This window comes from Balaenoptera borealis, assembly GCF_965194805.1.
Source record: "Balaenoptera borealis genome assembly, chromosome: 7".
Taxonomy (NCBI): domain Eukaryota; kingdom Metazoa; phylum Chordata; class Mammalia; order Artiodactyla; family Balaenopteridae; genus Balaenoptera; species Balaenoptera borealis.
In genome coordinates, this window is record NC_138864.1 from 125,067,860 (window position 1) to 125,082,962 (window position 15,103).

The following is a 15,103-nucleotide window of genomic DNA, read 5'->3' on the forward strand; positions in this document are numbered from 1 at the left end:
GGTGACCATATGTGCGTGGGTTTATCTCTGGGCTTTCTATCCTGTTCCATTGGTCTATATTTCTGTTTTTGTGCCAGTACCATACTGTCTTGATTACTGTAACTTTGTAGTATAGTCTGAAGTCTGGGAGCCTGGTTCCTCCAGCTCCGTTTTTCTTTCTCAAGATTGCTTTGGCTCTTTGGGGTCTTTTGTGTTTCCATACAAATTGTGAAATTTTTTGTTCTAGTTCTGTGAAAAATGCCATTGGTAGTTTGATAGGGATTGCATTGAATCTGTAGATTGCTTTGGGTAGTATAGTCATTTTCACAATGTTGATTCTTCCAATACAAGAACATGGTATATCTCTCCATCTATTTGTATCATCTTTAATTTCTTTCATCAGTGTCTTACAATTTTCTGCATACAGGTCTTTTGTCTCCTTAGGTAGGTTTATTCCTAGGTATTTTATTCTTTTTGTTGCAATGGTAAATGGGAGTGTTTTCTTAATTTCACTTTCAGATTTTTCGTCATTAGTGTATAGGAATGCAAGAGATTTCTGTGCATTAATTTTGTATCCTGCTACTTTACCAAATTCATTGATTAGCTCTAGTAGTTTTCTGGTAGCATCTTTAGGATTCTCTATGTATAGTATCATGTCATCTGCAAACAGTGACAGCTTTACTTCTTTTCTGATTTGGATTCCTTTTATTTCTTTTTCTTCTATGATTGCTGTTGCTAAAACTTCCAAAACTATATTGAATAATAGTGGTGAGAGTGGGCAACCTTGTCTTGCTCCTGATCTTAGTGGAAATGGTTTCAGTTTTTCACCATTGAGGACGATGTTGGCTTTGGGTTTGTTGTATATGGCCTTTATTATGTTGAGGTAAGTTCCCTCTATGCCTACTTTCTCGACAGTTTTTATCATAAATGGGTGTTGAACTTTGTCAAAAGCTTTCTCTGCATCTATTGAGATGATCATATGGTTTTTCTCCTTCAATTTGTTAATGTGGTGTATCACATTGATTGATTTGCATATGTTGAAGAATCCTTGCATTCCTGGGATAAACCCCACTTGACCATGGTGTATGATCCTTTTAATGTGCTATTGGATTCTGTTTGCTAGTATTTTGTTGAGGATTTTTGCATCTATGTTCATCAGTGATATTGGTCTGTAGTTTTCTTTTTTTGTGACATTTTTGTCTGGTTTTGGTATCTGGGTAATGGTGGCCTCATAGAATGAGCTTGGGAGTGTTCCTCCCTCTGCTATATTTTGGAAGAGTTTGAGAAGGATAGGTGTTAGCTCTTCTCTAAATGTTTGATAGAATTCGCCTGTGAAGCCATCTGGTCCTGGACTTTTGTTTGTTGGAAGATTTTTAATCACAGTTTTGATTTCAGTGCTTGTGATTGGTCTGTTCGTATTTTCTATTTCTTCCTGGTTCCATCTCAGAAGGTTGTGCATTTCTAAGAATTTCTCCATTTCTTCCAGGTTGTCCATTTTATTGGCATAGAGTTGCTTGCAGTAATCTCTCATGATCCTTTGTATTTCTGCAGTGTCAGTTGTTACTTCCCCTTTTTCATTTCTAATTCTATTGATTTGAGTCTTCTCCCTTTTTTTCTTGATGAGTCTGGCTAATGGCTTATCAATTTTGTTTATCTTCTCAAAGAACCAGCTTTTAGTTTTATTGATCTCTGCTATCGTTTCCTTCATTTCTTTTTCATTTATTTCTGATCTGATCTTTATGATTTCTTTCCTTCTGCTAACTTTGGGGTTTTTTTTTGTTCTTCTCTCTCTAATTGCTTTAGGTGTAGGGTTAGGTTGTTTCTTTGAGATGTTTCTTATTTCTTAAGGTAGAATTGTATTGCTATAAACTTCCCTCTTAGAACTGCTTTTGCTGCATCCCATAGGTTTTGGGTCGTTGTGTTTTCATTGTCATTTGTTTCTAGGTATTTTTTGATTTCCTCTTTGATTTCTTCAGTGATCTCTTGGTTATTAAGTAGTGTGTTGTTTAGCCTCCATGTGTTTGTATTTTTCACAAATTTTTTGCTGTAATTGATATTTACTCTCATAGTGTTGTGGTCAGAAAAGGTGCTTGATACAATTTCAATTTTCTTAAATTTACCAAGGCTTGACTTGTGACCCAAGATATGATCTATCCTGGAGAATGTTCCATGAGCACTTGAGAAGAAAGTGTATTCTGTTGTTTTTGGATGGAATGTCCTATAAATATCAATTAAGTCCATCTTGTTTAATGTATCATTTAAAGCTTGTGTTTCCTTATTTATTTTCTTTTTTTAAATTAATTAATTAATTAATTATTTTTTTTGGTTGCATTGGGTCTTTGTTGCTGTGCATGGGCTTTCTCTAGTTGCAGTGAGCGGGGATTACTCTTTGTTGAGGTGTGGGGCTTCTCATTGTAGTGGGTTCTCTTGTTGTGGCGCATGGGCTCTAGGTGTGCGCACTTCGGTAGTTGTGGCACACAGGCTCAGTAGTTGTGGCTCATGGGCTCTAGAGCGCAGGCTCAATAGTTGTGGCACCCGGGCTTAGTTGCCCTGCGGCATGTGGGATCTTCCCGGACCAGGGCTTGAACCTGTGACCCCTGCATTGGCAGGGGGTCTCCCAACCACTGTGCCACCAGGGAAGCCCTCCTTATTTATTTTCATTTTGGATGATCTGTCCATTGGTGAAAGCGGGGTGTTAAAGTCCCCTACTATGATTGTGTTACTGTCGATTTCCCCTTTTATGGCTGTTAGCATTTGCCTTATGTATTGAGGTGCTCCTATGTTGGGTTCATAAATATTTACAATTGTTATATCTTCTTCTTGGATTGATCCCTTGATCATTATGTAGTGTCCTTCTTTGTCTCTTTTAATAGTGTTTATTTTAAAGTCTATTTTATCTGATATGAGAATTGCTACTCCAGCTTTCTTTTGATTTCTATTTGCATGGAATACCTTTTTCCATCCCCTCACTTTCAGTCTGTATGTGTCTGTAGGTCTGAAGTGGGTCTCTTGTAGACAGCATATATATGGGTCTTGTTTTTGTATCCATTCAGCCAGTCTGTGTCTTTTGGTTGGGGCATTTAATCCATTTACATTTAAGGTAATTATCAATATGTATGTTCCTATTACCATTTTCTTAATTGTTTTGGGTTTATTATTGTAGGTCTTTTCCTTCTCTTGTGTTTCCTGCCTAGAGAAGTTCCTTTAGCATTTGTTGTAAAGCTGGTTTCATTGTGCGGAATTCTCTTAGCTTTTGCTTGTCTGTAAAGGTTTTCATTTCTCCGTCAAATCTAAATGAGATCCTTGCTGGATAGAGTAATCTTGGTTGTAGGTTTTCCCCTTTCATCACTTTAAATATGTCCTGCCACTCCCTTCTGGCTTGCAGAGTTTCTGCTGAAAGATCAGCTGTTAACCTTATGGGGATTCCCTTGTATGTTATTTGTTGTTTTTCCTTTGCTGCTTTTAATATTTTTTCTTTGTATTTAATTTTTGATAGTTTGATTAATATGTGTCTTGGCGTGTTTCTCCTTGGATTTATCCTGTATGGGACTCTCTGTGCTTCCTGGACTTGATTAACAATTTTCTTACTCATATTAGGGAAGTTTTCAACTATAATCTCTTCAAATATTTTCTCAGTCCCTTTCTTTTATTCCTCTTCTTCTGGGACCCCTATAATTCTAATGTTGGTGCATTTAATATTGTCCCAGAGGTCTCTGAGACTGTCCTCAATTCTTTTCATTCTTTTTTTATTCTGCTCTGCAGTAGTTATTTCCACTATTTTATCTTCCAGGTCACTTATCCGTTCTTCTGCCTCAGTTATTCTGCTATTGATCCCTTCTAGAGAATTTTTAATTTCATTTATTGTGTTGTTCATCATTGTTTTTTTGTTCTTTAGTTCTTCTAGGTCCTTGTTAAACGTTTCTTGTATTTTCTCCGTTCTATTTCCAAGATTTTGGATCATCTTTACTATCATTATTCTGAATTCTTTTTCAGGTAGACTGCCTATTTCCTCTTCATTTGTTAGGTCTGGTGGGTTTTTACCTTGCTCCTTCATCTGTTGTGTGTTTCTTTGTCTTCTCATTTTGCTTAACTTACTGTTTGGGGTCTCCTTTTTGCAGCCTGCAGGTTTGTAGTTCCTGTTGTTTTTGGTGTCTGCCCCCAGTGACTAAGGTTGATTCAGTGGGTTGTGTAGGCTTCTTGGTGGAGGGGACTAGTTCCTGTGTTCTGGTGGATGAGGCTGGATCTTGTCTTTCTCGTGGGCAGGACTGTGTCCATCTTGTGTTTTGGGGTGTCTGTGACCTTATTATGATTTTAGGCAGCCTCTCTGCTAATGGGTGGGGTTGTGTTCCTGTCTTGCTAGTTGTTTGGCATAGGGTGTCCAGCAGTGTAGCTTGCTGGTCGTTGAGTGGAGCTGGGTCTTGGCATTGAGATGGAGATCTCTGGGAGGTTTTCGCCATTTGATATTACGTGGAGCTGGGAGGTCTCTTGTGGACCAGTGTCCTGAACTTGGCTCTCCCACCTCAGAGGCACAGCCCTGATGCCTGGCTGGAGCACCAAGAGCCTGTCCTCAACACGGCTCAGAATAAAAGGGAGAAAGAAAAGAAAGAAAAAAAGAAGAAGATAAAATAAAATAAAATAAAATATAAAATAAAAAAGTTATTAAAATAAAAAACAAAAAATAATTATTAAAAACATTTTTAAGTAATTAAAAGAAAGAAAGAAAGAAAGAAGAGAACAACCAAACCAAAAAACAAATCCACCAATGATAACGAGCACTGAAAACTATACTAAAAAAAAACAATGGACGGACAGAACCCTAGGACAAATGGTAAAAGCAAAGCTATACAGACAAAATCACCCACAGAAGCACACACATACACACTCACAAAAAGAGAAAAAGGAAAAAATATATATATATCATTGCTCCCGAAGTCCACCTCCTCAATTTGGGATGATTCGTTGTCTATTCAGGTATTCCACAGACGCAGGTACATCAGGTTGATGGTGGAGATTTAATCCGCTGCTCCTGAGGCTGCTGGGAGAAATTTCCCTTTCTCTTCTTTGTTCGCACAGCTCTCGGGGTTCAGCTTTGGATTTGGCCCCGCCTCTGCATGTAGGTTGCCTGAGGGCGTCTGTTCTTCACTCAGACAGGACGGGGTTAAAGGAGCGGCTGATTTGGGGGCTCTGGCTCACTTAGGCCGGGGGAGGGAGCGGTACGGAGGAGGCGGGGTGAGCCTGCGGCGGCAGAGGCATCGTGACGTTGCACCAGCCTGAGGTGCGCAGTGCGTTCTCCCGGGGAAGTTGTCCCTGGATCACGGGAGCCTGGCAGTGGCGGGCTGCACAGGCTCCCGGGAGGGGCGGTGTGGAGAGTGACCTGTGCTCGCACACAGGCTTCTTGGTGGCGGCAGCAGCAGCCTTAGCGTCTCATGCCCATCTCTGGGGTCCGCGCTGATCGCCGCCGCTCGCGCCCGTCTCTGGAGCTCGTTTAGGCGGCTCTCTGAATCCCCTCTCCTTGTGCACCAGGAAACAAAGAGGTAAGAAACAGTCTCTTGCCTCTTCGGCAGCTCCAGACCTTTTCCCGGACTCCCTCCCGGCTCGCCGTGGCGCACTAGCCCCTTCAGGCTGTGTTCACGCCGCCAACCCCAGTCCTCTCCCTGCGATCCGACCAAAGCCCGAGCCTCAGCTCCCAGCCTCCGCCCGCCCCGCGGGTGAGCAGACAAGCCTCTCGGGCTGCTGAGTGCTGGTCGGCACCGAGCCTCTGTGCAGGAATCTCTCCGCTTTGCCCTCCGCACCCCTGTGGCCGCGCTCTCCTCCGTGGCTCCAAAGCTTCCACGGGGGCTACTTTTCATTGTGGTGTGTGGGCTTCTCATTGTGGTGGCTTCTCTTGTTGCGGTGCACAGGCTCTAGGCACGCAGGCTGCAGGCTCAGTAGTTGTGGTGCATGGGCTTAGTTGCTCCGCGGCATGTGGGAATCTTCCCGGACCAGGGCTTGAACCTGTGTCCCCTGTATTGGCAGGCGGATTCTCAACCACTGCGCCACCAGGGAAGTCCCTGAATCCTTTTTTTTTTTTTAATTAATTAATTAATTAATTTATGGCTGTGTTGGGTCTTCGTTTCTGTGTGAGGGCTTTCTCCAGTTGCGGCAAGTGGGGGCCATTCTTCATCGCGGTGCGCGGGCCTCTCACTATCGCGGCCTCTCTTGTTGCGGAGCACAGGCTCCAGACGCGCAGGCTCAGTAGTTGTGCCTCACGGGCCCAGTTGCTCCGCGGCATGTGGGATCCTCCCAGACCAGGGCTCGAACCCGTGTCCCCTGCATTGGCAGGCGGATTCTCAACCACTGCGCCACCAGGGAAGCTCCTTGAATTCTTTTTACTATGTGCCTATGAGTGGAATTTCTGTGTCACATGGTAATTCTTCTTAACTTTTTGAGGAGCTGCCAAACTGTTTTCCGCAGCAGCTGGACCATTTACATTCCCACCAGCAACGTATGAGAGTTCCAATTTTTCCACATCCTCACCAACACTTGTTATTTTCTGTCTTTTTTTGTTTTGTTTTAATTCTAGCCATCCTGGTAGATATGAAGTGGTACCTCACTGTGTTTTTAATTTGCATTTCCTTAATGACCAATGATGTCGAGCATCTTTTCATGTGCTTGTTGGCCATTTATATATCTTCTTTGGAGAAACAGATGGTATTTTTCACCTATCAAATTAGCCGACATGATTTTAAAATGTTTGTGTTATGTAATATTATAGAAGCTATTTTAAGTGAAAAATGCAAAGTGTTAATTGAACAGTGTGTGTGCTGCCAACAGTAAAAAAAACCAAACTGTATATGTTTAAAAATAGGGCTCTTTTTAGCTCAGTTTTGAAGGCATGAAGACAACAGATGTTATATTCCAAAGTGAGTTGTCCGACACAGTACCGTAAAGAAATTTCAAAATAGATATCTGAGAAGCAAACTCAGCTACACTGAATGAGATCGTTAGAATTAGAGGTGATTTTTAGAGAAAGCTGCTTGCTAAATCCTGGTCAGAGGAACTTGATGTGAATTTCCTGTGTTGGGGGCTCAGCACATCCTCAGACATCAATACAACAAAACCAGAAACCTATTGGGGGTGAAGAGAAATGAACTGATGTTGGCTTCTCACCTGAGAATCAAAAGGGCAGAAGAAGGGCTGTGGCTAGCTACGGAACCAAGGACATTTGCTTCAGTGTTAGTATCTGTTCTGATGGCAGAGTTTGCTCAAGCAGTGGATGTTTGGGTAAGAGAGCAATAAAGATCATCTTAGATCACGTCCAATGGGGCCATCTAGAAGGATGGACAAATCTCAGCAGAGGAGAAGCTAGAGGTAGAACACAGGACCCTAAGTTGCGGAGGTGGGAGTCTAGACCACCTGGATAGAATGCATTTGCCCGGTTTATGGGAACTGCAGATAAGAGACTACCAAGGTTGGGAAGGGGGGTGGTCCTCAAAATCACCGTGCAGCCACACCGTAATGGAAGGAGTCAGCTGAGAGCACCCTGCTCTCTCACCGAGAAAGAACTTCGCTGCCCCATTCACTTGTCTCTTACCCTCCTTTGGCTTTAGTAAGGTCTGAAACCACAGAGGGTAAGCTGGGGAAGGAGACCAGTAAGGAAGAGCTAAGAAGAGTTAGTGCAAAGGCAAGTGACCCTGCCACAGGGCCACCTGGTTGGGGGGTGGGTTCTGCATGCAGGCAGGGAAGTTTCGATTGTAGCAGGGGCCTGGAAATTCTAATTGCTGAATTGAGACTGTTTTCAACTTCAGCTGTGTAATAAGACTTCCACTTAACCTAAGAGAGCAGAGAAGTCTTGGGGCCTGCTCTGTTTTGTAACCAATGGCAGGGAATGGACCAGTCATCCCTATAGATTTATTTATTTATTTACTTATTTATTTATGGCTGAGTTGGGTCTTCGGTGCGGTGCACGGGCTTCTCATTGCAGTGGCTTCTCTTGTTGCAGAGCGCAGGCTCTAGGCGTGCGGGCTTCAATAGTTGTGGCTCGTGGGCTCTAGAGCGCAGGCTCAGTAGTTGTGGCACACTGGCTTAGGTGCTCCACGGCATGTGGGATCTTCCCAGGCCGGGGCTTGAACCCCTGTCCCGTGCATTGGCAGGTGGATTCTCAACCACTGCACCACCAGGGAAGCCCCTCCCTATAGATTTAAAGGAGCAAAATTAAGTTGCTTTTCCCGAGTCCTGCTTATTCAAGGTTTGACATGTGGACAGGATCTTGGATGGATGGATAAGAATAAGAATCCCGTGATCTGAGCTGAGGGATAAAGGTTATGTCATTATTAATGGTTTAAAATTCTGGGGACTTCTCTGGTGGCACAGTGGTTAAGAATCCACCTGCCAATGCAGGGGACCCGGGTTCGAGCCCTGGTCCGGGAAGATCCCACATGCTGCGGAGCAACTAAGCCCGTGCGCCACACTGCTGAGCCTGTGCTCCAGAGCCCACGAGCCGCAACTACTGAGTCCGTGTGCCACAACCACTGAAACCCATGCGCCTAGAGCCCGTGCTCCACAACAAGAGAAGCCACCGCAATGAGAAGCCCGCACACCGCAACGAAGAGTAGCCCCTGCTCGCTGCACCTAGAGAAAGCCCGCATGCAGTAATGAAGATCCAACACAGCCAAAAATAAAATAAGTACATAAATACATAAATTTAAAAAATTTTAAAATTCTGTTGTGAATTGTTTATAAGAATACTCATTGTATTCTATAGAAAGATTTGGAAGATGTACTCTTTCTTCCCAATATGACTCTTTGTTTCCTAATGATTCTGACAGTTTTATTGAGATAAAATTCACATACCACACAATTCACCCACTGAAAGTGTACAATGCAATGTTTTTAAATATATTCACAGGGTTATGTAACCATCACCACAACCTAGTTTTAGAACATTTTTTCCTAGTACAAAATGTCAATGAAAAATTAATCAGTCAATCTAAGAATTGGAAAATTTTATTCAAGCCAAATTTGGGGATTATAACCCAGGAAGAGCATTTTAGAAAGCTCTGAGAACTGTTCTGCCATTTAGAAGTCAAGGCACAGTTATATAAGTTTTTTTTGAGACAGAGTGCTGTATATCAAATGACATGTTATTTACAGTTTACATAACCAGATCTAAGTGGCATCCTGGTGGGTCATGTGACCCCTTACAAGATCAAGGAGGAATGTTATCTTTTAAGGAGTTGTCTTGATGCTGGGAGAATGTTGCTCTTTATGGTTGAGCAGGTATTTCTGCTGATGGGAGAGGTTTGATCGATGCCTAGTGCAGGTACACAATGCACAGTGTGGGGAGAGAGGAGGCCAAAGGGCAGAGAAGAATTTTTATGTTTATATTTTTCTTGTCTTGCCATAAAGTATGAATTTCACTTCACAAAAGAAACCCCATACCTGTTATGAGTCACTCACCATTCCCTGCCATCTTATTCTCCCCACCCCACCACCAAACCCTAAATAACCACTAATCTATTTTCTTTTTATATAGATTTACCTATTCTGGAAATTTCATTGAATGGAGTTATGCAATATGTGGTCTCTTGTGACTGGCTCCTTTCACTCAACAATGTTTCCCAGGTTCATTCATGTTGTACTATGTGTCAGTACTTCATTCCGTTTTATCGCCAAATAATATTCCATTGTGTGGATATACCGCATTTTGTTTAGCCATTCGTCCGCTGGTGAACCTTTGAGTTGCTAGCACTTTTTTTTTTTTTTTTAATTTATTTATTTATTTATTTTTGGCTGTGTTGGGTCTTCGTTTCTGTGCGAGGGCTTTCTCTAATTGCGGCGAGTGGGGGCCACTCTTCATCGCGGTGCGCGGGCCTCTCACTATCGCGGCCTCTCTTGTTGCGGAGCACAGGCTCCAGACGCACAGGCTCAGCAGTTGTGGCTCACGGGCCCAGTTGCTCCGCGGCATGTGGGATCTTCCCAGACCAGGGCTTGAACCCGTGTCCCCTGCATTGGCAGGCAGATTCTCAACCACTGCACCACCAGGGAAGCCCGCACATTTTTACTATTAGGAGTAATGCTGCTGTGAACATTAACGTACAAGATTTTGTGTGAACCTAAGTTTCATTTCTCTTGTGTATATGTATACCCGGGAGTAGAATTGTTGGGGTGTATGGTAACTCTGTGTTTAACTTTTGAGGCATCGCCAAATAATTTTTGAAAGTGGCTGCAACATTTTATACTCCCATCAGCAATGCACAGGGTTCCAATTTCTCCACAATCTCACCAACACTTGCCATTGTCTGTCTTATTGATTATAGCTACCCTAGTGGATATGAAGTGATATCTCATTGTGATTTTGATTAGCATTTCCCTAATGACAGAAGAGGTTGAGCACCTTTTCCCATGATTATGGGCTATTTGTATATCTTCTTTAGAGAAATGTCTATTCAAAGCCTTTACCCATTTTTTCATTAAGTTGTCTTTTATTACTGAGTTTTAAGAGTTCTTTGTATATTCTGGATACAAGTCCTTTATCCAATATATGATTTGTAAATAATTTCTCCCATTTTGTGGATTTTTTTTTTAACTTTCTTCATGGTATCTATTTAACCACAAAAGGTTTTAGTTTTGATGAAGTCCAATTTACCTGTTTTTTTTTTTTTTTCTTCTGTTGCTTGTATTTTTGGTGTCATACCTAAGAAACCATTACCTAACTCAAGGGTTATAAAATGTATGCCTGTTTTCTTCTAAGAGTTTTATAGTTTTAGCTCTTACCTTTTTAGGTCTGTTATCCATTTGACTTAATATTTGTGTTTGGTATGAGTTAGGGGGTCCAACTTCATTCTTTTCATGCAGATATCCAGTTGTCTCAGGATATTTATTGAAAAAAATGATTCTTTCCCAATTAAGTTGTCTTGGTACCCTTTTCTGAAATCAATTGACAATAGATGCTTCGTTTATTTCTGCACCCTTAATTCTATACCTTTGGTCTATAAGTATCTTATGCCAATATTATATTGTTTTGATTATTGTAGCCTTTTAGTAAGTTTTGACAGCAGGAAATCCTTCAACTTCGTTCTTCTTTATCAAGATTGTTTTAGCTAATTTGGATCCCTTGCCTTTCCATATGAATTTTAGGATCAATTTCTGTAAAAAGAGCCGGTGGGATTTTGATAAGGGTTGAATTGCATCTGTAGATTGATTTAGGAGATTATAAACATTTTAATAATACTAAGTCTTCTGATCTAAACATAGGATGTTTTCATACCTTCCTATGATTTTATGTTGGCTACAAGAAAAAGTCTAACCTCTGCACCTGAGTTTTGAGGTCCCTTCCAATTTGAGACCACCTAATATATTTTAACACACATATTCTTTATTTTGGCCATGCCAGGTTTTCCCATGTTCTCAAAGCAGAATAGACCCTCATTAAAGCTTGAATTCAAGAGGCAAAATAATTATGCATCTTTGCATCCCAAGGACCAAACTAAATACCAAGGAAGGTTTCCTTGCAGTAAACATTTGCTACATTGAGTTGATCAATCAAGGCTGAGATAAAATGATATTTTAACATTGAAGGTCAGCTCAGTTCCATCTGCTTCTTTAGAATCTTCCCCAGACTACTGTCTAACCCACAGTTCACCAGCTTCTTCTGAATATTTGTGGCACATGATGTCCTGCATTTGTGATACAATATAAAATATGTGTTTCTTGTCTCCTGCCAGTGAAGCTGAAAGCACCTTAATAGCCAAACACATAGTAAATGCTGGACAAATGCTTGTTGCCTTGGTTTGGGTTGTCAGGTGTTTCCTACACATGCACTAACACTCGCCTGTTCTTGCCTCCCCAGGGGACGTTCTGGTGTTCCTGGATAGTCACTGCGAAGTGAATAAAGTATGGCTGGAGCCCTTGCTGAATGCCATTGCCAAGGACCCCCGAATGGTGGTGTGTCCACTGATAGATGTCATTGATTATGTGACCCTGGAATACCAGCCCTCTCCTGTTGTCAGGGGAGCTTTCAACTGGTATCTGCAATTTAAATGGGATCATGTTTTCTCTTATGAGATGGATGGACCAGAAGGACCCACTAGACCTATCCGGTGAGATTTCTTCTGGTAATGGAAAAATAGCATATAGGTATTGGGAGCAGGGGGAAGCTTTCAGAGATTATGACTTTGATTTCATGAGCTTAATGAAGAGAAGTATTTTATTATTTATCTTGTTTCTAAAAGTCTGTAATAATAGAATGTGGTAGGTTTTGTTTCTTTACCTTTCGCTCACTGGAAATGAGCATCTCACCCCAGTTCGGAATACCACCATGGTTAGTATCCCTCTGATTTCAGAGGTCCAGCTTTAAAATGTGGACTTGGTTCTCAGGAACAAGTTGCATGTTTATCAATGATCAAAGTACTAGCACTGTGGATAGCCCAGAAGAAGTCGATGTCTTTGCCAAATTCATGTATAAAATATTTATGCAAGTGCTTCCATCTGTAATTTTATAGGTTGAGATGAATGTGATTTTCCTGGAATATCAGTCTTGGAAAATATATTTCTAAATGTGAGAATAATTTGAATGTTATGACTTCTAACTGTACTTATGAGGTTATTTCTCAACAGACTTCCTCCAAATCACTCCCCACATTTACTGATAACTTTGACACCAGGCTCACTTCTCTTTTAATGTTAACCTCTTTGTTTTACAAACCACATGAGTCAATTTTCTAACACCATAGCCTAGCAAGTCCTTGATCTTTGCCTCTATTTTAATTTAGCTGGAGCTGTGTGATCTTGAACGAGTTACTTAACCTCTTTGCGCCTTATTTCTTTATCTGTAAGTCTGGAGAATAACAGTACTTCACAGGGCTGTTATGAGAATTAAATGACATATATCAAAGCTTAGAACAGTATCTGTCCATAATAAGTGCTGTGTAAATGTTAGATATTTAATATATTATTCCTACAGCCATACTCTGGATCTTCACCTTCTAAATTACCAGATATCCCTCTCCTTGGCCACAACCTCCTGGCTTTTTCCTGCTCTGTTCCCCCCACGCCCACCCTTGGACATCATCAAGATGTCCAGTTCTTTGATTTCTCTTTTTACCCCTCACAGTTTTCTTTCTGCTTCTGTGGTCTAGACTTTCTGATCTATAAATTCTCTTCTCTTCTGCCACATCCCACTGCACTTCTGCCACAATAGCCCTGCAAAGCTCCAACTCTGGTTCAATTCCACCATCTATTTCCTTTGTTCCTTTAAGAGATGTGAATTGATGCTTCTGCACATTGATGGTCTCCAGCCTCATGCTGCCTTGCTATCCCTTTATCCACTCATTCCCAGAAGTGGGTATTCCCATTCCACTTTATTACTTCCCTTAATCCCAATAGCTGCCCCTGCCCTGAACCCCTACTCTTAGTAAGCAAAGTGATCTCTTAAATCAAGGATGAAATAAAGACTATCTAAGAATTGGGAGGAATAATTGGGAAATTATATAGTATCAATACTTTATGCCAGAACTGTAATGGACTGTTATGCAGCCATTAAACATGACCACATATGAGCACTGTATAGCCATCTTCCAGATCTCCCACTGCCTTCTCTAATCCAGTGACTAACCAGCTCCAGGAGACCAATCCTTTGTGATGATTCTCATATCACATCTGTCCATCTCTCTGATGGTCCTCATGGCCCAAGCCATCACTGCTCCAGGCTTAGACTCTACACCCTAAGGGACAGTCTGGCCTACAGCTCCTCCTCTTCATTCCAATCTCTCTGTTGCTACGTTAATTTTCTTAAAACCCCACTTTGCACATGTCACCCATCTTGCTTATTGTCTTTCCACTGCCTTTAGGATAACATGCAGATTCCTTCGTATAACTTCCACTGTGTATGATTCTGATCTTTCCTCTGCCCCAGCCATCACTTGTTAGCTGTTTAGGGCTGCCATGTACAGCTGCACAGGCTGTGCACTGCACATTTCCAGAAGGCACTGTTCACAAAGACTATAGGTAATTAGCATCCCTGGAGTTGTGCATTAAGGCAGCCGTTAGGGGACTTCCCTGGTGGTCCAGTGGTTAAGATGCCGCGCTTCCACTGCAGGGGGCACAGGTTTGATTCCTGGTCGGGGAACTAAGATCCCAGACGCCACATGGTGCGGCCAACAACTTAGCTGGGCCAGTTACCTCTCTCAGCTTCAGTATCATCTGTAAAATGATGATGATAATAATAATACCTACCTCTCTGGATTATTGAGGGCCTTAAATGAGCCAATACTTGTAAAGCACATAACTAAAGGCCTGACACAGAGGAAGTGATCAGTATAAATGGTAGCTATTGTTAATGTTACAGACTTCAGGATGAAAAAGAACAAAGTTATACTTCATTTAAATAAAACTTAATATGTAAAAATCATGATTTACTAAAAAATTAAAAAATAAAGCATCAATCTTTTGAGTTCATCTCAAAGTAATCTAAAATGAAGTTACTTTTAGTAAGAAGCTGAAATATTCCATTTACCAAAAAATTGACTTATAATTTTTGTAATATTTCTGTATCTCACATTTTAAGTATTTTTTAGGCTGTAAAAATTCAATATGGAAATTGGATTTCTAATAGTCAATTGCTGAAAAGCAACATTTTGGAACTCTAATACACTGTTAGTATATATACATTTGTAAATGCTTTTTGAAAATTTGGCAATATAAATTAAAAATTTGATAAATATTTTTATTCTTTGATGCAATAATTCTACTTCTTACAATTTATCTTCAAGGAGTTGAAAGATAGGTCCAGAAATATATATTGTATCAATATTTATTTTAGTAAGAAAATCAAAACAACATAAATGTTCAATATTGAAATGGTTAAAGTATATTCATATTTTGTAGTATATTATAGAGTTAAAATTTTTGAAGGCTAGTTAACTAAAAAGGAAAATTCTCACAATATGTTAAATTTAAAAAATCAGGCCATAAATAACTTATGGCAGAATAATGTGGAATCTAAAATATGATACAAATAAACTTATTTACAAAACAGAAACAGACTCACAGACTCACAGACATAGAAAACAAACTTATGGTTACCAAAGGGGGAAGATGGGAGAGGAATAAATTAGGAGTTTGGGATTAACATATATACACTACC

At 40.9% G+C, this 15,103-nt stretch overlaps 1 protein-coding gene across 1 annotated transcript in view; it reads left to right on the plus strand.

Annotated features, from left to right (window-relative positions):
• The window catches only part of GALNTL5 (polypeptide N-acetylgalactosaminyltransferase like 5), a 110,851-nt gene that overhangs the window by 68,018 nt on the left and 27,730 nt on the right, over positions 1–15,103 (plus strand). Inside the window, exon 6 of the mRNA XM_082398980.1 lies at positions 11,810–12,059. Coding sequence (XP_082255106.1) covers positions 11,810–12,059 — 250 coding nt within the window. The remainder of the gene's footprint in view (positions 1–11,809; positions 12,060–15,103) is intronic.